The sequence below is a fragment of the Megascapheus bottae genome, chromosome 14 (genome assembly GCF_031878675.1).
Source record: "Megascapheus bottae isolate mThoBot1 chromosome 14, mThoBot2.hap1, whole genome shotgun sequence".
Lineage (NCBI taxonomy): Eukaryota > Metazoa > Chordata > Mammalia > Rodentia > Geomyidae > Megascapheus > Megascapheus bottae.
The window spans coordinates 28,888,720-28,912,589 of record NC_143522.1 but is presented as its reverse complement, the minus strand read 5'-3'; the positions used below and the strand labels follow the sequence as shown (position 1 = coordinate 28,912,589).

Here is a 23,870-nt window from a genome sequence, read left to right as displayed (position 1 = left end):
ATAGGGTTTGTCCTTGTGCAAGAAGGCCTCTGCGGTCCTTCAGACTTTCCATAGCACACCTACATCGATACCAGGTGTGTGTGTGTGTGAACCGCCCTGCCCCTGCCCTTGCCCAGGTGAGCTTGAGGGTAGGGGAAGGATGAGCGAGCCCCCTTATGGGCAGCAGTGAAGGAAGGGACCAGGATGCACAAGGGTGCTTCCTTTAGTTAGGTCCTTCAGCCTCTCAGGGCCAACAAGCCTTCTCTTAATGAAGTGGAAGGGAATTTAATCAACCAAAAGCTCACTGGAAATAAATGTCAGCCATCTCAGGCTGAGCCCCTGGAGCCACTGGGCCTCATTCCCCATGGAGGAGACCAGAGGCTTGGTATGGCATGGCTGGATTTCCTTCTAATGATCTGTCACAAAGCCCAACAGCCCTCAGACCTTGAGGAATGTGACAAGGGCGGAAAAGCTGTGATCGGAGTCAGCAGGAGGGGCTGGGGGGGTGGAAGGGGACAGCAGCTGGAAAGAGTCTCACTTTTGCCATTGTGGCCCCTAGGTTCCGCTTCTTCTTGTCAAGGAGAGTGACACTTTCTCCTCACCATAGCCCACACTGTTGTGCCACCCAGCTTCCCAGGCACTCTGCTTCTGCCTGCCTGAAGCCTGCCTGGGAGCTTTCCTTCCACTCTGCAGGCAGGCAGTGCTTTGGTGTGAATGCCCCTTCCACTGGCTCCTTCCCTTCTCCACTCCCCTGGTTGGGCTTCCTGATGTCATCTTTCAATTAACCCCCTAGACATGACTCCTTGCTCCAGCATCTGCTTTGGAGGTCCCCCGATGTTGGCCTGGGTCTTGCCTCAGGGTGATGGCAGCCATGTCTGGCATAGACCAGTGCTTCTGCAGCTCAGTGTAGCTGCTGCTAGCTGTGGGAACTCCTGGCCTCCAGAGCTGGGAGGCCACGAGGGAGAGATGAGGGTTTTTCCTGTGAGCCTATTTTGTAGACCTCAGCAAGGCAAGGAAGGATATGTCTGAGGGACTGGACCTGGTTTTTAGCCTCTCCTTCCTATGGTCCGGGCATAACCAAGGCTGGGGTGGCACAGCTTGCTGGGGGGGAGCCAGGCTAGGGGATGGTATAATGCAGCTGTCGTTTCTGAGAAGGCAGGGAAGTCTGGTGGTCAGAGGCAGGACTCAGCACTGGCCTTCGCAGAGGCCACAGAGCACAATCTTTGGGGAGGAGCCTGACTCTATCTGTCATGGACCACCAGCCATGGATGCCCTGGGGAGCATAGAATCCCTGGAGGAGGCAAACGAAAACAGGTCTGGCATTTAGTTCCCAGAACAGAGAGAAGCTGCTGGATCCTAAACCTCTAGGACTGGCCTGATGTGGCGGGGCAGGGGTCCGGGTGTGTATGTGTGTGTATGTGGGGGGTGGCACCTGGACCAGCTCGGCCCAGGACATGCTGTTGGACACCTGCCTCATTTTGCCCACAAACAAGTAAGCTGGGAAATGACGTTTCCCTTTCCTAAGGGATTAATTTAATTGCACAGTGATCTAACTAAGAGAGGCTGGAAGCATCCAATGAGATCACAGCTTTGAGCCTGCGGTGGTGGGTGGCCCTCCAGGAAGCCGGCTCTCCTGGGGTCTTCTGCTCTCTAGTCCCTACCCAGGAGGGTCCTCCAGCTCTTGGTACTTCTGTTCCTGACCCATGGGGGCCAAGAGGCCTGGTTCCTCACAGTGTGGAAGAGGCTGATTTGGGGGATATGGGTCAGGTGACTTCAGTGGAGGATGGGATGGGCCATGAGACAGGAAGGTGGAATAATTTAATCCATTTTCCCAGTGTATTTAAAAAACTGTTTGAACTCTGGAAGTAGAATATTTGACAAGAAAAGGTGTTAATACACAACACAGACCAGGCAGCCCTCATCTGTGGTGAGTATTCCTTCCTTTTTCTCTCTTGAACTCATGACTCTCTGCCAGGCTTGGTAAGTGCTTTATCATTTCAGCCACACCCCCAGCCCTATTGTCAATATTTCTATGTACTGCCTTCCTAAATTTATTTCAGTGCGTAGATATTTTTAAATGTTGCAGCCATCATACATATAATTTTGTGTTCAGTTCTTCCCATTGGCATTTTAAGTGTCTTTCCATATTGTTTGGAAGGGAAGCTTTCTAAACATCATTTGAATGATGACAGGGTGGGACTCGGAGCTATTGTGGAACAAATAGTTATTTCGAGTTTTGGCCATTTTAACTGCCTTCACAATTAGAATTAATTCTTTAGGATAGATTACATCGGAACTACTGGATGGGCTGCAGTAATTTTCAGACTGCTATGTTGTTCTTTTAAAACCACAAAGGCTGAGCCCAGCAAACCCTGCAGTTGCTTTGTGCAGCTATAAGGACACAGGCTGTGCTGGTCCTCTGCCTGGATCCCTAGATGTAGCCTGATTCCTGTTCACACGTGGCCTGCTGGGTCCTGCCTGTGGCTCCTCATACTGGGTGCCGGCTGTGACAAGTGACTTTGGCATCTGTCTCTTGTCTTGGGGATGGCGGTCACTGTTTTGCTGGGTGTGGCAGCGACAGCCAGCAGCTTACAGGATCCGGACAGAGCTATCACCGCAGAGGCCTCCACAGACGGCCTCCATGTCCAGGCCACGAGGGCCGATGGCAGAAGGCTGGCTGCTGGGCAGACCCTGGACGGACTCTCCCCCTCCCCCCTTGCTTAGTACTCAAGCTGTCCTGTGTTGGTCTGTCATTGCAGAGGGTGTGGTGTGCCAGACCTTGCCAAGGAGCCGCCCTACCCTCTAGAACCTCCACATTCCTGAGAGGTGACTGTTGGCTATTGGGAATGGAGCGAGGAGGAGGGTTCTGGTTTGGCAACTCCCCTGCATCAAGTGGGCCATGCTCCTGGCACCCCCATTCTTCCCTGGGGCTGGACTAGAGTCTCTGCTAGGCCCTGTGGGCCTGGGCTGAGTGGGCAGGGGCACCTGTGTGGGCCCGGGCATTCCCGGGGAAGTATTTGTGGGCACTGTAGGCTCCCCATCTGTCTCTCCTCTACCTGTGAGCCCCTGCTATGCATAAGGAGGCTGGGCCTGGGCTTCTTGGGTTACATTGGCCTTGTGATAGACAGATGCTTCTCTGGTCTCATGGTTGGTTTTTTTTTTGCCAGTCCTGGGGCTTGAACTCAGGGCCTGGGCACTGTCTTTGTACTTTCTCAAGGCTAGAGCTCTACCACTTGAGCCATAGAACTACTTCCGGCTTTTTTCCAGGTGTGTGGAACCAAGCCTGGGTCTTCGTGCGTGGTAGCAAGCACTCTACCACTAGGTCAAACCCCCGGCCCTGTTCTCATGGTTAACATGGCATTCTTGGTATGTTTGCAGCCCTCCCCCCCTCCCCCTGGGCTTATAGAAGCTTTTAGAGTCCGTCTCTCACCTTCAAGTCTCCTGAGGCTTTGGCCAAGGGATCTGATGCCCAGAGCCTTCTGAGGTCGAGGGCTGGGCCATGAACCCAGGAAGATCTTGCATCACATCAGAGAAGCAGGCCAGAAAAAAGCAGAAATCCCCTCTGGTGGGTTGGATATGGCAGCAGGAGGTGACCAGCCACGAGGTAGACAGTCCTGGTCAGTGCCACGATCTGTCCTATGCCTGGTGGCTGTGGCTACCCAGGGAGGCGTCCCATGTCCTCCGTGCCAAGAGGTGTTAAGGACAGATCCTGCAGTCCCCTTGATCCCAGTGCTTGTCCCTCTCTGCCTGAGTCCTGCCTTCTTCTCTCCACGGAGGCAGGCTCTCTCCTTAGCCTGGGCAGCTCTGCTTCTCTGCTGGCTTAGGAGTGGCAAGGATGGTGGGGGGTGGGTAGAGTGAAAATGGCCTGCTTTTCTGATGTGATTAAAAAAAAAAGTGGGCTGCGAGTTTGGCCTAGTGGTAGAGTGCTTGCCTAGCATGCACGAAGACCCGGGTTTGATTCCTCAGTACCACGTACATAGAAAAAAGCTGGAAGGGGTGCTGAGGCTCAAGTGGAAGAGCTCTAGCCTTGAGAAAGTCCAAGGACAGTGCTCAGGCCCTGAGCTCTCCTATCCTCCCCTAGGCCTCCCCTATCCTCACTAGGAAACTGGGGCCCGTGATTGGGGAGTTTCCCTCAAGCATCTTGCTGGGGCATTTTGCCCAGCTCTTGGCTCCTGTTTTGTCTAAGCAGTAGGAGTGGCATAGGAAAGGCAGCTATCACCTGGAGTATGGATTGTGTAAGAAGTTCCTAGGTAAGATTGGATCTTAAGTTCTTTATGCAGATTATGTAAGAAGCTTGCCCCTGGATTAGGCCTGTGGAGTAGAGATTCCAGATGCTTACTTGATGTGTTAGTCAGACTTTTGTTGCTGTGACAAAATATCTGACCAAACCAACATAAAAAGAACAAAGGTTTATTTTGGCTTGTGGTTTTGGAGGTGTCTGTCTCAGGTCAGCTGGATTGATTGCCTTAGGTGAGAGGCGAGGCAGGGTAACATGGCTTTGGGAGTGTATGGTGGAGAGAGAGAGAGAGAGGGCTGCTCACCTCACCACAGCCAGGAAGCTGAGAGATGGGAGGGAAAAAAGGAGAGCTGAGTAAGTGGGCTTGCTTCCCTTTCCTATTCCCCCCCCCCCCATCCTGGGGCTTGAACTCAAGGCTTGGACACTGTCCCTGAACTTCTTTTGCTCCAGGCTAGCATTCTACCACAAGAGTGTCACTTTCTGGCACTTCCTGTGTATGTGGTACAGAGGACTCAAACCCAGAGCTTCATGGATGCTAGGCAAGCATTCTACCACTAGGCCACATTCTTAGCCCCCCTTTTTGACTTTTGTTCCATGCAGGCCCCCAGCTGATTGGATGGTGCTACAGGGCTAGTCGTTTCTGTTCAGTTTTCAATTTATTCCGGAAACTCCCTCACAGATACACTCAGAACTGAGCTTTATTAATCTCCTGAATGTATCTCAATCCAACCAAGTTCAGTCTAGATTGACGGTTATACTTGGCCTGCTCAGGAGCCTTGGTTTCCCCACTACATGGTAGAGAGGTGCTTCCCGGATTCTGGGCTGTGGGGTGGTGGTCCCTTGACTTTGGGAGTGTATGAGAACATTTTGGGGGCCTGAAACTTCTTAGAAGCAGAAGGAGTCCCCTAAGAGGCCTCCATCAGCTTCCTATAGACCCCAGAAGTCAGGCTCTGAGTGGGGGCTGGATTCTGTGCTGGGGAGAGATCTACTGTTGGTTAATGTGCCTTCCACTGCCTCTGTCTTCTGTCCTCCAGATCCCTCCTCGACCTACATCAGACAGCTGGAGACCAAGGTGAAACTGCTGGAGGGTGACAAGGTTCTTCCACAGGTAGGCTGACTGTGGCGGGGGGGGGGGTTCTTTACTCCAGCCCTGCCTCTCTAGTGCCCATCCCAACCTCAGCCCACCTAGAGGTCCCTTCACCCTGGCCACCCATGGTCACTGCTTCCTGAAAGGTGTAGGTCCCTGGCCTAATTGTGATCCTGGTGCCAGGGCTGCTGAGGCTTTCAGATCACACTATAGCACTTCCCTCTGTGGTCTGGGAACTCTAGAGCCTGGCACTGGGCCCCAGCCGGGGGAGGGGGGTGGTGTATCATATAATTGGTAAAGAAAAGGGCCACATGGGCTGGCAGACCCACACAGAGCCCCCTCTTCTCATCTCCTTGACACACTGGACTTGTGCCAAATTCCTCTCTGGGTTGGGGTTCACGCTCCTGCCTCTGGATCTGGCCCTGCCCCCATGAACAGCTGAAGCTGTCGTGTACAGCCTGTGCATCATTGGAGACCCTGGGATGTGGGTGAGGGACTTGGTGGTCAGGATAGTGAGAGGGGTAGTGCCCATCGTGCCCTGTGGCTGGGTGGAGCTGGTGCAGGGGGGCTGCCTGGGGTCCAGATGGCTTGGGCAACCCCTTGAGCCTCCACTCCTCTCACACGTATTCCTGGCTTCATTTTAGCTCCCCCCGCCCCTGCTATACCCATGGGTCCCCAAGTGGTGTCCTGGATGCTGAAAGCGTTTCTCTGGGAACCAACTCCAGGGATAACTCAGATGCCTGGCATTGTTGCCAGGCGACCCACTGGGCTTAGTGCCCACTAGCAGGCTCAGGAGGCCTATGGGCCCCTCTATCCCAGGAGCTGCTGGGAGGCTCAGGGCTCTGAGCAGGGAGTAAGGTGCCATCTCCATCCCCTGCTGGGGCCTTTCCCTTGTCCCCACTTCCCGTGACCTCCACACACAAGCGCTGGTGCCCAGAAGCACACATGTGCAAGACTGATTTTTCATCAGTGTGTGGCAGAAGGGGCTGGTTCCCCAAGACTGGAAAGGGCAAGGTGAAGGTGGGTCTCACCTGGTGGGAGTGGGGCTTCCTCGACTCCAACATTCTGTATGTGTGTGGGGGAGGGGAGGGGACTGCAGTTTCTACAGGCAGAAACAATACCAGGAGTTGTGGGGTTGGCAGGTTAGCATGATGGGGGAGCCTTTGCTTGGGAGATGGTTCCCATCTAGTACATAGGGAAGAGACCCGCCCCTCCAGGGTCTCAGGAGCTGGGCTGCTCTGCTGGGTTAGTGGCTGGAGCCTGCCCCATCCAGCCCTTCTTCAGTCCTGTTGAGCTAAAGCTCCCACTTTGGGCTGTTCTTTTGGGGAGCATGCTCTGTAGTCCATTCAGGAACTTGCTTGTGGTCCTGAAGCCACCACGTGATGGACAAGCATGTGGTGTGCATGAAAGCCACGGGCAGCAGCTGCTATCTTCAGTCCTTGAGCCACAGGAGTGTCCACTTGTTTCCCACCTCACAGGCAGAGGCAACGACGTGCCTGCACTGTGACGTGCCTATGTCTGGGTCCGGATCTCTCAGGCCTGCCCTGAGCTGCCCCCTGGCGGCAGCAGTGGTACACATTTCCTCACCTCCTTGTGTCCACAGCTTGATCCCTTTCTCCAGATTGGTGCTGGCTCTTGCCTGGCCCCAGGCTTGCTGGGTATAAGCAGTCAGAATAGGATTTAAGCGCAGAGGCCTGCCTCTTCCTGGCTTGTGGCTAGGTTCAAGTTCAGGGAGCTCAGATGGTTCTGTGCGGAAGTGCTTCAGGTGTTTGATTTCTGTAGTACAACTTATGCTCTCCATCTATGCAGCTGAGCTTGCCTGTCTCAGTGGTGGTGGCTGGGGCTGGTAGCACAGGAAGAGATTCTACTGCTGGTTTCCTCCCCAGCATGGGCTCTGGCACAGCTTTTATCCAGGGTGTCCCACTCAGCCACACTCAGCATCTAAGAAGAGGTTATCCTCAGCATGGAGTGCCCCTGCTGTGTCCCTATACCTCTGTATAGTAGGGGGGCTCCATTGTCTACAGAGGATCATCTTAGAGCCGGATGAGGCTCCCTGGTCATGGGCAAGACTCTGGCGGGCCAGATCTGGCTTTGAGGGTGTGTGGGTGCTGTTGATGTGGCGAGGGCTTGCTGCCTGGGGCCAGGAAGGAAGAAGAGATGGAAAGGCAGAGAGAGGGTAGCGGCCTCTGGCCTGCTCAGGGCGTCCTGGTAACAATGCTCTGTCTTCTCTTAGCTTCCTGGGGAGGCCTCGAAGACGCCGGCTTTGTCCCTCTGGGGAGAGGTTCTCTGTAGAATGGGTACTCTTCCCACTCTGCGTATTGGATCTCTGCTGTGTGCTTCATGTTGGGCATACAGGTGAGACCAGGCAGAGCCTGCCTGCAGGAAGTGTCTAGTCTAGCTAGTGGACAGAAGGGGCTGCTGGAGGCCAGCAGGCATCCAGGAAGCACTGTAACAGGGATCTGTCCACAGTGAGATAGAAAACTCATTCGAAGAGCCCTGGGAGGTGGGTCACTGAGCCTTTTCCCTGGCTGTCTGCACTGCTGGAGCCCTCTTTGAGATCCTTTGGGTGTGTCTGCTCTTGCTTTGAGATTTCATGGTCTGACTGTCCTGTCTTGTCCTGTCTTGTCCTGTCTTGTCCTGTCTTGTCTTGTCATCTTGTCCTGTCCTGTCCTGTCCAGTTGTGTTCTTTTCTGTGGATCCTGGCCTTAGCCCTCCAGAGCTATAGACTGCTCTAGGACAAGCTGCAAAGTCTCAGTGATTGTGTGATTGTGCCTGTGACAGACAGACAGACAGACAGACAGACAGACAGACAGACACACACACACACACACACACACACACACACACACACACACACACACAGAGCTGACATGAGTGAATGTACCTTGGGGAGAGCCCTTCCCTCTGTCTTCTAGACTAGTAACAGGGGAAACTTGTACTTCCTTGTCTAATAAGCAGGCTCCTTTGCCAGGCCATGAGGGTTCAGTCACTGCAGATAACCATGCTTCTGCTGCATGAGTTTGGGCTGGTACAGGTGGCTTGACCTCAGAGCCTTTGTGCCCTCTGTGCTTTTTTTTTTTGGGGCCCAAGACTGGTGCTGTACCACTTGAGCCAGCTTCTATAGTCAGTATGTCTGGGCACCTTGAGCGATGTAATAAGACTTAGTAGTTTTCAGCTTCATGGCTGTCCCCTGTGAAATTCATGATACTGGCATATACAACTTGTCAGTGAAATCTAATCGTGCAATCTCCCCCCGGGTTCAAGTACAAAGTAGGGAACCTGCAGGTTGGGAAGAAGCAGAAAGAGGCATCTTACTGTGCAACATTGTAAGGTGATGTTGCCTTGGGTGAGAAATCAGAGAGCCTCTGAGCTTCCTGTCTCCCACTGGCCCCATCTCCATGGCCTCTATTTAACTCCAAAATAGCTTTAATGAAGAATGTGCCATAGAGTTCACAGGCTAAATTCTTGTATTGCAGCTCCTATTTTCCTTCTCATGTTGGCTTTAAAATTTCGTCAACACAGCTGCTTCCTCTGAGATGATTCATCTTGAGACTCCTCACACATGATTATTTTTCCTGTGGATTCTCTGTGCCGGGCCCAAGTGTGTGGAGGGGTGTGGTGGTGGCTATAATTGATGCTGCGGCTCTGCTTAGCCCCCTGCTGGGCTGATAAATAAAGCCTCCAGGGCAGCACTGAAAAGCCAGCTTCACAAAAGACCCTGCAGCCCTGTGTCCTAGCCCCCTGGCTCGCCAGCCTGTGGCTGGTAGTGGTCTGGGACTAGTGGCTGTGAAGTGCCCTAGCACCCCCATCCCTGTGCCCATTATTTTCCTGTCCTGTCAGGAGTGCAGGGTCCCTGACAATGGCTCAGGAGTAAAGGTTGCACAGGTAGGGAACTGGAGGCCCCAATAGATGAGGAATTCCTGGCATGGGTGCTGGGTTAGTTTGCTTGGCTGCTATAACACCTACAACTTCTCTCAGTTCTGGAGGCTGGAAGTCTAAGCTCAAGGTGTTGGCAGGGCAGGCTCCTGCTTGCACGTGGTGTCGTTATATCCTTCTGTCTGTGCTTCTGTCCTAATTGCCCTTTCCTGAGGATGCTGCTCACGTGGGACGAGGGCACCTGCTCATCTCACTTGGACTGCTGACTTGTATGAACAGGTCACATTCTGAGGTCCTGAAGGTTAAGACCTGTGCATGTGGATCGGGGTGGGGCCCAGCCCAGCCTGTCCCATGCAGGGCCCGGGTTTGGGCCTGGAGAGGTCCCTGCCCCAGTGTTCACATGGTGCCTGGTTTGCCTCCTGGTCTTCAGTGACTCCTCCCACCCCCAGCTCAGAGATGATGGAGCATGCTCCAGTGCACGCTTCCGGGGCCATGCTGCCTCCGTTTCCTCATCCTGAGAGCCTGATGCCTGGGCCCTCCCTGTGGTGGCTTTGCATTTTGGGCAGGCCAGAGGACAGGAGCCTCTTGCTGAACTCCTCACTGACCCCTTACGGCCTCCCTGAGGAGGTCAGGGCTGTCCTGACCCCTGGGCTCCTCCAGAAACCCTGGCCTTGCTGTTCCTCTGGTGGCAGTTCAGCTCATCAGCACCATCCAGGAAGTGCTTGTTTGTAAACCAGCTTAGAGCGTCCGTGTTGTGGCCATCTGGCGTCTGGGGTTGACTGCCTTGTCTCCCTGCTGTCTGCCTAGGGCAGCGTGGAGTGGGTGGCTATGGAAGCTATGTCCTTAGCAGAAGCCTTAGTTTATTGGTCAGGATAGATTCTACCCCATGAACTTCTGCCTCCCAGCCTCCAAGCAGATGGTCTGTCCAGCAAGGCTGTGGATGGGAGATAACCCTACCCTGGCTTGGAGGCCTAGAGAGTGTCCACTGCAGACAGAGCCAGTCTGGATCAGATCACCAGTGTCACTCTTAGCTGAGTGGCATGAGACAGGTGACAGCCTCTCTGTTACCTCAGACTTTCCATATGTGAAACAGGGCAGGTAATGGCCCCACTATGTCCATTGCTCAGAGAGTTAAAGGGCAGGTGTAGAATGTACCAGGCAGGTGAGGAGAATTTGGGTTTCCATTGTGATGGTGTCTGTGGGCTTCGGACCCTCAGCGCCCCTCACCAACCTGCGCGTGCCCCTTGCGTATGTGTGAACGGAGGCCCAGGACATTGGCAGGTCACTCCCATGAACCCAGCCATAGTGGGGTTGGGCTTTTGCTGCCTGCACCTCTCTGCGTCCTGTGGTGGTAGGAATTGACCCGAGTGCTGCCTGCCATGTCACAGACGGCCTGGTCCAGGTGGTCCTTCTGCCAGCTTTGGCAATGGGATTTGGGGCATGAAATTGCCCGGGGAGGAGTTGGGGAGGTGGCTGCAGCTGCTCGTGACATTAGTGGAGCCCTAACTCACTGCTAATCCCCGATGCCTAATCTGATCTGAGTGCTAATGAGGGAGAAGCCTCAGGCTTTGAGCAGAGTAGCAGCCCCTTTGTTCCTAATGGCCTGCAAATGAGTTCTCCTCACAGGAAGGCGAAGCCGGAGGCCCATCCAGGTAGCTGCTGGGCCACTTCTGTACAAGTACTTGCAGGTCTCTAGTGTACGTGCTGGCTGAGTCCTCTTGGAAGCCTCTCCACCCCCTCCCTATCCTAGGGCTTCTCCTCAGGGCTGCAGGAAGGCCATTTGGAGCACTTGAGCTTTGGGGTGAACTGTGAAGGCTTTTGGATGAGGTCAGGATGCACAGGTCGCTACACAGGTAGTTTCCAGAACATGGAGCTCCTGTGAATGGCTTTGGGACGTCATCTCTGACCTTCAGTAGGGGGAAGCCACCATGCCCAGCTTTGGGCCAGAGGACATCGAGGGACAGGACAGGGGAGAGAGGAGGGCCCTGCCTGAGTCTGCTGGGTAACTCTGTTCTTTCTTCCAGCTGCCCTGCCCCTATGGCCGCCCGAGGAGTTGGCTGCAGGTAGAGCCAGAGGGAGGGGCTTGTGGTGCTGGGGGGCGGGGGAAGGCTGCTCTGTGAGTGCTGTGCAGTGTCTGCTGTGTTCCCTTTCCTGACACCCGGTGCCTCCCTGGATGCTGCACCCCAGCAGGGGTGGCTGCACCGTTCCTGCCTTGATCTGCCCTCTGAACTGGCATTCACTCAGTTTTACAAAATACTAGCTGAGACAGGCCTGCCGAAGCAGCCCTTTTCTGCCTACTTCCCACTGGATGACCTGAGCTGGCAAAGGCTGGTGACAGTTTTGGTTCTGTGGCAGGAACCTGTGGTCCAGGGCAGAGGATGGCTTTGCCAAGGCCACACCAGTGAGCTGTTGAGCCAGTCAGTGCCTGGCCTCCCCTGTGCGGCCCGTGGGGTGAGCCAGTGGGCTGGGGTCAGGCAGCTTGTGAGGCCCGTGTAAACGGCTCTGTGGGTGGATCCTGGGGCTGCTGTCAGCTCCAGCAGGGCAGGGTCTGCAGCTGGGAGGCTCAGGGACAACTCTGCTCCCTCATGTGCCCAGCTGTGAGACCCAGGGAGATGGGGCCGGTGGGTACTGGCCATTGTCCCTATATCCCTCAGGCTTCTGATGGCTTCATCTTTGTTCCATTCTTCCAGTCCTAAGATGGCTGCCCAGACTGTCTGTTCCCTGTCACTGCCCTTCTGGGGTCTTTCACCACTGTGGGCCAGGCTTCAGCCCTGCATGCACAGGGCAAGTTCTTCTTGGTGTGGGGACTGTGCTGTATATCCTCGGGTGTGAAGAAGCTTCCCTAGCATACACTTACAACTTCATTTGTGACAAACATGTCATAGACATCTCCAGGGATCGCCCCCAGTTGAGAGCCATGGTTTATAAAAATTCAGCCGTGTGGGGCCAGGAGTGTGGCCTAGAGGTAGAGTGCTTGTCCAGTATGCACAAACCCTAGGTTTGATTCCTTGGTACCACATACACAGAACAAGCAGAAGTGGTGCTATGGCTTACGTGGTAGAGAGCCTTGAGAAAGCCCAAGGACAATGCCTAGTACCTGAGTTCAAGCTCTAAGACTGGCAATAAAATAAAATAAAATTAGATGTGTGCCATGCACTGGGTGTGGGGCTATAGCCAAGGCAGTAAAAAACCAAGGTAATAAGCACCACACCACCCCCCTTCATGTCAGTCTAGTGATGTGTGGATCCCACTCCTAGATGCTCCCGGAATGCCCCATGGGCTCAGATGGAGCCCCTTCAGTTCTGTGGTTGGCCTTGCTCAGCTTTCCTCATATATTAGTTCCTGTTCCAGGGACCTCTCTGAGACAAGTGACAGCCTGGATCCCAGGCTCTGCTCTGCATCAGCTCATGGAGCTCGGGCCAGTGGGTGGTTCCAGCTTCTCCTGTGGTCACAGTGTCCCTGGTGGGAGAATGACCTATGGAAGTCCTGTAGTTGAGCCCCTGCTTCCTGAGGGACCAGCCTGGTCTGCATTCCCTGAGTGGAGCTAGGTATTATTCAGCACCCAGGTCATGGGTGACGTGTCACTGACCAGTCCTGGGGCCCCCCACCGAGCTTCCTTTCATGGCTAGGGACAGGAGGTGGAGGAGGCCAGTAGGCCCAGGGACTGGTAGGTACGGGGCTGGGTCTTCTGTCTCTTTTTGCTTTGTTCTCCTTCCCGCTTCAGCAGGCCCTGAGAGGCTGACACATTGGAGGGATGGGATTAGCAGAGAATGGGGTCTGAGTGCTCGCCAGCTCCCCAGCCTGCGAATTCCAGAATGGTCACAGGGCCGTGGACAGTCTTGTCCCATCCATCCCAGAGCAGCGATTTTGCCAATGGTGGCTGCCCAAGGCCCTGGCTCATTTGGGCATTTCTCACCCCTCCTGTGGTAGAACGGGTGGCTGCCTGTGTCAAGAGGCTCCTCAACCTTGCCCAATGGTGCCAAGTCCACTGGGTCAGGCGCTCAGTGTGCCCCTGCACCTGGTTTTTCAGGCAGAGGAGTCGAGTGCTGGGTGACCTCACTGAGGGGTCCTGCCCTGTTTGCACCACCTAAAATAGTCTGGGGCTCTGGGCTTGCTGGTCTGAGTGGGCTACTTGGGCAGGCTGCCAGTGGGGCACTTGGCACCTTTCTACCATAGTACCCACTCTGCCCAGTCTGAGAGGGATAGTGCCTGGGGAGGGGGTGGCTGGAAAGCTCCTGAATACATGATGCCTCCTGCAGATGACATGCTTGAGGAAGCAGTAGAAGGGGCATGAGAAGACCCCCAGCAGAGCCCAGGAAGGGGTGCCGCCCCCAGTCCTCCCAGATGCACAGGCTGGGAGGGCTGCAGCCTTCATGTCTTCATGTCTCCCCTTCTGCTCAGCCCATCCCCACCCCCTATGACAATGACCAGTTTATTCCAGGGCTGCTTCCAGTGAGCCTGGAGGCTCTGCAGGGAGGGGAAGGACTGCCTAGTCCTGCCCCCAAGAGTCTGGCCAGGACCCAGTAGCTGGAAGTCATGCAGCAGGTGCAGGCGCTGAGCAAGCAGCCTGTGAGGAGGGCTCTGGGAGAGGCCTCAGTGTCCTCCACCCTGGGCCTCGGTGGAACAGGGCCCCGGAAACCTTGCTCCTTGTCCCGAACTGTCTCAGGGGATGAGCTGTAAAGCGGAAGGCTACCCCTGTGTGATATCAAGTTCAGCTCCTGCATCCTCTCCACAGTCCACACCTAGGGATCTCTTTCTGCTAGGGGCTCAACATGGCAGTAGCAGGATTTTTAATTTGGATTTAAGTGCAGTAATGGTTACTCATTTGATGCATCATTAGTCACATCGCCCCTTAATGAGAATCTGTGCATTTTTGCTGCCTGGCCCTGTGGCTTGCTAATAAAGTTCTGTGAGCATGCAAATATTTATAGAGGCAGGATCCCAAGGCAGGATGGGAGTTGGCATGCCACTAATTAAAAACAGCCCTGCCCCCAGGCCTTCTCCCTGCATATTACCTGGCAAGGGGCTAGAGGAGGCACAAGCCAGTGCTCTGTTGTTTCCCATAGTGGAAAAGGGCTCCTCAGGTGTGCACGTGGTAGAGGACCAAAGAGGGAGGGGATAAGTGCAATCTTATCCAGACAGTATCCCTTCTTGGTGTTGGGGTGGGGGAAGAGAGCCTGGCTCCAGTGTGGGTTTGTCCCGCCTGGCCGTGGTCTCTCCTGTGCTGGCTCAGGCTGTGCCCTGCACCTCATCCTTTGTCTGTTTCTGGCAGCTTTGGCAAGGTGGTGGGGCCTGCCCTGCCGGGTGATGGCATGGCATTAGCATGGTCCCTCACGACTGTAGCTGTGTGCTGCTGGATGTGGGCCTGCTCTTGCCTGGAGACCTTGGTTGTGCCAGGAGCTGCTGGGAGATGATGGGGACTTTTGGCTTTAAGTGGATCTGGGGTCTCTTCCCCCCTGGAAAGGACAGATCTGGCAGTCACTCTGAATAGAACCAGGGAGCGCTGGGTGAGAAGTGGGGTCAGCCCTGTACCAGGGAGGAATACTGTGCTCAGATGGAGGGTGCCTCTTTCCTCAACCTGGGGGACACTCGGTGGCCAGGGAGACTTGACATTCAGTGGCCTTTTTTAACCCTTCGATGTGATTCTGGGAGGGCACGGAGGTCCTTCTTGATGCCCAAAGCCCCTGGGGACTTTGCTGAGAGGCCGCCACACTTCTGGAGTCACCTCATGAGGGTGGGTTCCACTGCTCTCTGCTTTTGTCCCACCCAGGGCTTCCCAAGCCTCAGGAGACAGCTCCAGGACCCCAGCAGAGTGCACTGACCTCGGTGCAGTCTTGGTGGCTTCCCTTGGGGCTGGGCTGTGACAAGTGTCTGGTTGGGTGGTGATGAGAGACTGCCCAACCTGTCCTACCTCATCTACTCCCTGGTAGGTTCCTGGGGCAGCTTGTCCCCGAGCTTGAACTCCTGAACTGCACTTGCTGAAGGTCAAAGCCCAGCCTGGGAGAGGAGAGCCGTGGGGAGGACGGTGGGGGAGAGTGGGGGGGGAGAGTGTGGGGGGGAGCTGGTTGGAGGTCTGGCTGATCTGGTGGGGATGAGGAGAACAGAGGCTTCTACAGTCAGTGAGGAATGGGGGGCTTGGCATGGTAGGAGGCCAGCTGGGTGTGTGTGTGCGGGGGGGGGGGAGGGGGAGGGTCCCTCCCAGGCTGGGTGAGGGTCTGCTGAAGCGGGGAGGGTCCCCCAAACAGGGCTGCAGCCCAGCCGGCCTCTCCTGGCTGGGTTTGCAGGGGAACTCCATGGCCTGCTGATTTATGGCCATTCCATTCTGCTGCATTTTATCTGCCTCAGGGCTCCCTCTCAGCTCCTTTGAAGTAGACAAGAGTTGAGCCAGGAAAGTCTCAGTGTGGAGCAAAGGCTGCCAGCCGGCACCAGCCGCTCCCATCCCCTTCCAGCACCTGGGGGACTGGGGAATCCTGGAATCCTGGCCTGCTCTGCTCCCAGCTCCCTCCTCAGGGCTTCTCTTTGCCCTTGGGAACCTCCTAAGGCCAGCACTGGCCTGGCCTGCCTCCCTCCCTCCCTCTGTTCCTCCCTCTCTCCCTCCCTTCCTCCCTCCCTCCCTGCCCTACTGGTGGTGCTGATCAGGTGTCCAGTGGCACTGGCTCCTTGACAGAACCAGGAGCTGCTCTGGGGAGCTCCCTGTCCAGCGGTGGTGGCAGCTTGAGCCCTGGGCATGTTCATCCTGCAAGGGACAGGAGAGGGGAAGGAGGTGGAAGCCTTGCTGGTAGACTCAGCCCAGGGGATGGAGAGGATGTCTCTGGGGAGGGGTGGGGGCCCGTGGGGGCCCCCCCCATGGGGGATGCTGGAGCAGCGGTCCCTCCCATCTTCACTTCGTCTGTCTACCCATTTACCCAGCAGTGAGAGGCCAAGCCTGGCGGGTGTACGGTGAGGACAGAGAAAGAGGACGGGAAGGGAAGGCACAGGGTGGTGCCTCAGGGAGCTGAGGGTGCTATGCCTAGGGTGCCATGCCTGGACCAGGGCACACCTCAACAGGGGTCTGACAAAGACCCTGGCCCCCTGCTGGACTCGTGGTCTGACCTCTTTCCCTCTTCACTGTGTCAGGTGGGTTCTGGAGAGTTCCGTACTCTGCGGAAGGGCTTCTCACCATACCACTCTGAGTCCCAGCTTGCACTGCTGCCGCCCTCCTACCAGGATATCCCACAGAACGTAAGTGTCCCCCACCTGCCCCTCTCCCCAGAGTTCCTGCTTCTGTGTCTTCAGAGTCTTTGGTCCCAACTCCAGGCTGCCGTGCTTGGCCTGTGATAAAGCCAAGACCCAGGCCATCTAGTGTCCAGCTGTGTCCAGGGCAGCTTCTGCCAGGGCTTAGGCCAGTAGCGCCTTCCTCACCTCCACTTTCTGGGGAAGGGGTCCCAGACCCCCTAGACTTTGGAGTCCTGTGAGGGCCCAGCGTGGAGATCAGAGGTAAAGCCTGGGGGGGGGGGTGGTTCAGGACATCTGCAGTGCAGGTCGTCTCTGCAGCCCACTAGCGGGTGTCACTCTTTGGGTCCGGCAGGGTGGGGATGCTGTGGTCCTGAGCTTGGAGGTGGCAGTTGCTACCCAGACTCTGCAGGGAGGGCGGGGGAGCTCATGTTGGTGGCTCTGTCCCAGTGTTCCCACTGGGTCTCGGGTCTGCCTGCCCGCGCTGCAGTGGCCACGTCCTGTGTGTGGTGTGCCTGTCACCCCCTGTGACAGCAGAGCCTGGCACCATCATGGAGTCCAATCCCCCAGGGCTTTCCTGCTCTCTGTCCTCGGCCCTCAGTGGCCTTGCAGGGCTGCAGCAGTGCAGAAGGTGGTCGGGGCCTGCAGGAATGCAGCTGGCGACGCTGATGAGGGCAGAGAATCCAAATATTTATCCAGGAGTCCTGCGGCCCAGTGAGGCTCTAATTGCCTTGTGACGAAGGGCTGACAAATGAGGTGGTGCTGGCTCCCAGCCTTCCTCCCCCTGCCTCTCCCCGTTTCCCTCCATTATGACGACATGGGGACTAACAGCCCCTAGAGGTGCTGGCTCTGGGGATGGGCCAGCCAGCCAGGTGCTGGCTCACTGTAGCCCCTGAGGGCCACACCCCAGGCTAGCGGATAGGCAGCGGAGGCCCCCCGGAGGAGGCCTTGGGAGTTGAACTTCAGACCCCAATGGCTAGGGCATACTAGTACCCTCTTGTGGCTAGAGGTTAAGGGTCTGTGGGGGCTGGGGGGGGGGTCCTCTGCTCACTGAGATAGGAGCAGTGGGACCTACCTGGGAATAGGAAGGTCCTGAGTGAGGTGTCCCACAGGCCAGTCAGAAACAAACGATCCTAAACCCCACTGGGGGCAGAGGTCAGGCTTTGTGGAATAGGTCCAGGCTTAGGGCCCTGGGCCTAGCTGGGCCTTGGAGAGCCTTTGTCGGGCACTGACCCTGAGGGAAGGTTCCTCGACTGCTGGGACTGCCTGGAACCCCCTACCCCACACCTGGGCCACCTGTGGGTCATGGGCTCAGGGATGGCATTGAGTCCAAGCCTGACTCACTGAGCTGATGCAGTGACTGGCTATATGGACCCCTGATTTTTAAGCCCAGGGCAGGGGTGGTTTTTTATATTCAAGCTTTCTGACTGGCCCTTGGGAAATTGATCTTTGTGCTTTTTTTTTTTTTTGCTGGTCCTGGGTGGTGAACTCTGAGGCCTTGGGTGCTATCCCTGAGCCTGTTTGTGTTCAAGGCTAGTTCTTTACCCCTTGAGCCACAGTGCCAGTTTGGACTTTTTCTGATTAGCTTACTGGGGATAAGAGTCTCACAGACTTTCCTTCCCCCCTGGCTGGATTTGAGTAGCTAGGATTATAAGCATGAGCCGCTGGCTTCTAGCTTTCGTTTTGTTTTAATGCTGATATTGGGGCTTGCATTCAGGGCCTGAGCACTTTCCCTTAGCTTTTTCACTTAAGGCTGATGCTCTACCAGTTGAGCCACGACTCCACTTCTGCCATTTCACTAGTTCATTGGAAATGAGAGTATCATTAACTTTCCTGCCTGGGCTGTTGTTGAACTGATCCTCAGATCTCAGCCTTCTGAGTATCTAGGATTATAGGTGTGAGACACCAGTGCCTGGCTTGACTGTGTTTTTGAATCAACCCAGTGTTTATTTTGAAGTAAACTTTAGCACTGTATAATGAGTGATGACAACTGAACATCTTCCCACAAAGAAATCCCTTAGTCCTCAGGAGCCCCTCCCTGCCCCTCCTCAGGCCCAGCCGCTGGCTGGTGATTGGCTAGCTGGTGCTGGATTTGCCTGCCCTGATGTGTCATGGTTCAGACCTGCATCACCCTTGATGCTTTGGGCAGGCTGTTCAGTCACATATTCATCTGTGGGTATTGGGATGTTGGGCTTTCATAGGTAGTGTTTCATGTGCACTCATGTATTTGCTGTTGGGTGCCTCTGACAGGCACTGTGCTCCCCAGTTTTGGCGTCAGCTCTGGTGTTCCTGTACAGTTCCTGGTTCCAGGTCCAGCCCCTTGTTTGTGCTAGCTAGACTTGGGCAAGCCATTTTCTCAGCCTGTTTGGCCGCCTGTGAAATGAGCTGGTGGAAAAAGCATCTGCCTGATGGGTGGCCTTAGGCACTCAGTGGCCTCCCTGGCCGGTGTCAGGTGTTTGGCAGTGGGAGGTGGCCTGGTCCAAGGGGATGGGCGTCCTGGTGCCATCCCCTTGCTGTAATCAATCCTTAAATATGCTTGTGCGGTGGCCAGCGTCCTCAGGAAAGCCCAGGGCCCGCTGCTGTGGCGTGTGGCAAGGGGCGAGGCAGACCAGGAAGGCTGGTTGTACCAGCCCCCTTTCCCTGCATCCCTGTGCTGCTTCTCTGGGAATCAGTCCTGGACCTTCATGGTCCCATGGGGTAGGTAGTTAAGGACATAGTCCAGAGGTGCCAGGGCCAGCTGGTACAGCGTCTTACCTGGGACTATGTGGCAGTGCTGTCCAGGGTGAAGTGCCAACACTGTGTGTGTGTGTGTGTGTGTGTGTGTGTGTGTGTGTGTGTGTGTGTGTGTGTGTGTGTGTGTGTGTGTGTGTGTGTGTGTGTGTGTGTGTGTGTGTGTGTGTGTCGGACACCCCCTGCTGGTCAATGGTGGTTGTACACCCTGCTCTAGTCTGGGTGGCTTCAGAGAGGATACTCTGCAAGTAGTTTTCCCACTTGGCAGGCCCGGGCAGCAGAGCTTAGGTAGCCTGGGCTGGCCCAGGAAGGCCTCCTGCATCCCCTGGGACTCTGAATGCCTGCTGGGACTTTCCTATCTAGGTGAGGATAATAAATTCAAGACGGGCCAGAGGAACCTTGCTCAATCCTGGCTTTCAGGGACCCCAAGGCTGTGTGGCCTGCAGAGTGGGTGGCGAACTCCGAGAGTGTAGAGGGCAGTGGGAGGCTCTGGGCTGATGTGATAGCCCGAGATGTGGTCTTGTCTGGGCAGCATCTGGAGGGACAGCACTGTTCACTCGGCTCTGGATGGCCGTGTAGCCGAGAGGAGTTTCCAGGTCATGTCCTGAGAAGGAAATAGCTGCTTTTTCCATTTTAAATTGTGTGCTGGTGCTAGAGCTCGCAGTTCTCTCAGCTTTTTTCATTCATGGCTGGTGTTCTACCATTTGAGCCATGCCTCAATTCCTGGCTTTTTGCTGGTTAATTATACACAGGAGTCCCGTGTACATAGGAGCTGAGCAATCTCTAACCTTGTCTTCAGGGTCATCTCCTTGCCTATTGGGGTGCCTCTTGTTGCGCCCCATTTGTCCTGGGTCTTTATTCTGCAGCCCAAGGCAGAAGGAAATTCATTGTGTCAACAGCCTCCTGGAGAGGATTGTTGGGTGGAGGTGTACCGCTGGGGACCCCTCTTCCCCCCAATTCCCAGGGTGGGGAAGCAGGACCCAGGAGGGTGAGTGACCTTGGGTCGTGGGTAGTGGTTTTGCCCGTTTCTTCCTCACCATGCTGTGTCCTGAAATTCTGGCCCTTCTAACTGTCCCTGCGGTCACAAAGCAGATTGAGGGTCCCGCATGCACTGCCGCCTGGCCTCTATCCCACACCGGACCAGGTCATCTGCAGATTTGCTGAGGTGGGCAGGCCAGCCAGGGCCAGGCTCCCCAGGTGCCTGTGCCCTCAGCTGCCTCCCCCCTTGCAGCCATACACAATCTGCACCGCCAGTCATACCTGTGGCTGGCACTTGGGAGACAGAGCTCAAGTGTGATTCCTCCCACAGGGCCCCACCTGCCCTGCCCCAGAGCTGCCCTCGCCGCCCCCCACGGGCTACAGCTCCGCCGGACAGAAGCCCGAGGCTGTCGTGCATGCCATGAAGGTAAGGGCAACTGCTGCAGCACGGGGTCTGGGGTACTGGGGTCTGCAGGTGGAGTGAGGTACAGTGAAGAGCCCTTGTGCTGGGTGTGATCACAGGTGTGTCACCTGTCCACCCCAAGTCACTGCAGCCAGGGAACTAGGTCTCTGTTGTAGACTGGGGAGGGGGAGTGGTTGACACGAGTGGGGCGGGGACCGAAGCTAGTCAAGCAAGCCTCAGCCTCTGGGCACAGGTGTCATGGGGCTGCCATGTCTGCTGTGCCCGTGCAGCAGCTCACTCTTCTGTTCCCAGCCCCCTCCCTCCCCTTGTCCACTAGACGGCGTACAGTAATGACTGCCACACACTATAACTGCCATCTGTCCCCTGGTCATCCTTCTCTTGGGCCTTGTTCCTTTCAGGTCCTGGAGGTGCATGAGAACCTGGACCGGCAGCTCCAGGACAGCTGCGAGGAGGACCTGAGCGAGAAAGAGAAGGCCATCGTCCGAGAGATGTGCAACGTAAGGCACTTCCTGGGCTGGGCTGGGGGTCTCACCCTTCCCTGCATGCCGTAGCTGAGTGGCCTAGATGGCCTGGGAGGCGTGGAGACTGTGGGAGCACTGGTCTGTCACCCCCTCCCCAGATCTGTCCTTCCCTACGGGCCACGCCTGGGGCTCTGCATAGGGAGATTTCGCAAGGCTTGGGCCTGGGACTTAGATTGGTTCTGAACTGTACCTTTTCACTGTCTCCTGGGGCCACAGCTACCACGGTGGAGCTGTGAGCTGAGCCTGCATTTCACTGTGCTCATGTGGGTCAGCGGGACCAAGAGGGTGGCAGAGACAATGTCTCATCCCCTTCAGCTTCCCCTGGCCTGCTTCTCTCCTTGGTACCCAGGGATTAAGGACCTGAGTTATTTGGCAGAGCAAGTTATAAGGAAGTAGGAAGGAGCCCAGGGACATTGTTTGTCTTGCCCTGAGCCCTCAGCTCACCTCCGTGCCCCTCTGCAGGTCGTCTGGAGGAAACTGGGTGATGCCGCCAGCTCCAAGCCCTCCATTCGGCAGCACCTGTCTGGGAACCAGTTCAAGGGACCTTTGTAGGGCCATTCTTTCATGGACATGGACTGCCCTCCTGGGGTCCCGGGCCTAGCCCCTCCTGTCCTTCCCTGTGTGAATTGTACATAGGACACAGCTTCCCTGGCTGCTATGGTGTGACACGGCCAGGCCTCCATCGCCCACGTCCCACACCAGCAAATGGGGAGAGCAGCCTGGGCAGCCTCGTTCCCTCAGGGCCCTGGCTCCATTCGCAAGAGGCTGAAGGCTGCTAGATGCCAGGCCCAGTCCCTGCAGTGTCTCTCCTTCAATCAAGAGCATTTCATCAAGCCTTCCATCCCTTGGTGGCCCAACCCTGGACAGAGGCCATCAGAATCAGAATCCTCATGCCGGGGCCACGCTTATCCGCTGCTCAGGCTGGGACCATGTCTCGTGGACAAGGAACTGACCAAGTCCATGGCTGGCAGGAGGTGGCTCCAGGCCTCCCAGGCCCTTCCTGACCCTCAGCCCTGGAGCTCAGGTCACTCTCTGAGGGATTGGCATCCAGCTTGTAGCATTCATCAATTATGATGCCTCTCAGACTCCCCGACCCGTTGCAAGGTCTCCCTGACCCTGCCAGGCAGAACCATTCCAGGCCCTTCTGCTCAGAGGCCTTCTGTGTTTACATGGGCACAGGAAGGCCCTGAATTGTCTGAGCTGAACACATCTCTTTCTGGGTGGGCTACAGGGCAGGGCCATGGCTGGGTCACTGTCAACTGTGGCTTCTCCTAAGGCTGGCCACGCCTCTGGTCTCAGTAGGCAGGTGTCAGGGGCTGCCTGTGGCCAGTCTTGTTCTCCCAGGGAAGAAAGGAGCCTCACTTGGTTCTGGTTTCATTTGTGCTTCTTTAGGATCCCTGTTGGGAAAACAGGGTCTCCTGAGACTCTATTGAATGACACCACTGGGCTCTAAATGGCCTTGCCATTCTCGGCTTCAGATCCAATGGGGGAGGACCTGTAGGGAGGTGGCTGGTGAGTGAGCTACACCTATCTCACTTTGGCTGCTCTGATCTCCTCCAGGCCACTCCCTCCCTGAGCCTCAAGGTCCTCAGCTGTGGCCCTGGGATCAAATGAGACGTTCAGTGTAAATGGTCACACAGACACTGGAAAGTGTGCTAGGAAAGTGTTTCAATTTGTGTGAGGAAAACGTGGTCCCACAGAGGTGGTGGTGTGGTACACTGCAAAGGAGAGCTAACGCCTGAGGGGCCAGGCCACTGTGACACTTGTGTCACACTGCCAGTAGCCCCTGGAGCAGTTCTCCAGTTCCCCACTGTCTTCACTCTTCTAGTGGTACTTAGAGCTTCACACAAGCCAGCACTTGGAAAGCTAGAGGTCTCGTCCATCCTGCAGGGTGGGCTGGGACAGGGCAGATGGAGGCTGATGGCCTCAGTGGCCCGGGACTGGGGTGGGGATACAAGTGTGCAGCTCCTGCTGTTCCTAGCGGTGACCTTCCCATCTGACCTGCAGGTAATGGCACTGGGCCATGCCTGCCTCAAGCAGCTGGGCTAGTGAGCCCCTTCCTGGAGGCCAGGGAGGTGGGGCATTCCTGGGTGTGGGTGCACAGGGGCAGGAGGCAGTTCCTGGAGCCCTGGTGGGCCATGTTTGGATGAGGATGGCGTGCCTACCACTGAAATAAGCAATAAGTCCAGGCTCTTGGTGACTGCAGACCTGCTAGGAAAGAACACAGGGAAGCAGCTTCCAGCAGAGGCACCCGGGGGGCATTCCTGGAGATCCCTCCTCCATAAGCCAGCAGCCCAGTGGGAGCCCAGGCTGGGATGGCCAGGTGGGGCTCCCACGCAGGGAGCATGAGGCCACAGCTCAGGGGGACACTAGGTGACCTTTCTGGAACCTCAGCTCTGAGATTCCCCTAGGGGCCTTTCACAGACCCCACCCCATTCCTAATGCTGAGTCTAGATCTTGAATCCCCAACCGCCTGCATGGGCTCCCGGCCCACTGTGAGACCCACTGTGAGGGGCACGCCCCCCACCCCACCAGCCTGGAGTCAGAATCTGCTGAGCACATTTTTCTAGAGTAGCACATTTCTATCCAAAAGTTATGAGCTACACACCAGTGTTGGAAGAGAAAAAAGTGACCTTTCCTTGTTTTTTTCCTTGAAACTTGAGAGGAAACAATACTACTGATTTTTTTTTTTAAGGAACTGAAATGCATGGCAGCAGAGATAGAGGTGTATATTTTTCATGCTGTGGGGAAGTATTTGTGCTGCTTTGGGGGAAGGGACGGAACATCTAGTCCCAGGCCTGGGTGGCCAGCAGCTCTGCTCTTCTC

The 23,870-nt window shown here is 55.9% G+C and overlaps 1 protein-coding gene across 1 annotated transcript in view; it reads left to right on the top strand.

The window, feature by feature from the left end:
• Positions 1-21,984, top strand: part of Ccdc85c (coiled-coil domain containing 85C) — a 71,082-nt gene extending 49,098 nt beyond the window's left edge. The window contains exons 2-6 of the mRNA XM_090344808.1: positions 5,251-5,324; positions 16,296-16,400; positions 20,431-20,526; positions 20,922-21,020; positions 21,507-21,984. Of these exons, the coding sequence (XP_090200934.1) occupies positions 5,251-5,324; positions 16,296-16,400; positions 20,431-20,526; positions 20,922-21,020; positions 21,507-21,596 (464 nt within the window). The 3' untranslated portion in view covers positions 21,597-21,984. The remainder of the gene's footprint in view (positions 1-5,250; positions 5,325-16,295; positions 16,401-20,430; positions 20,527-20,921; positions 21,021-21,506) is intronic.
• The last annotated feature ends 1,886 nt before the right edge of the window (positions 21,985-23,870 follow it).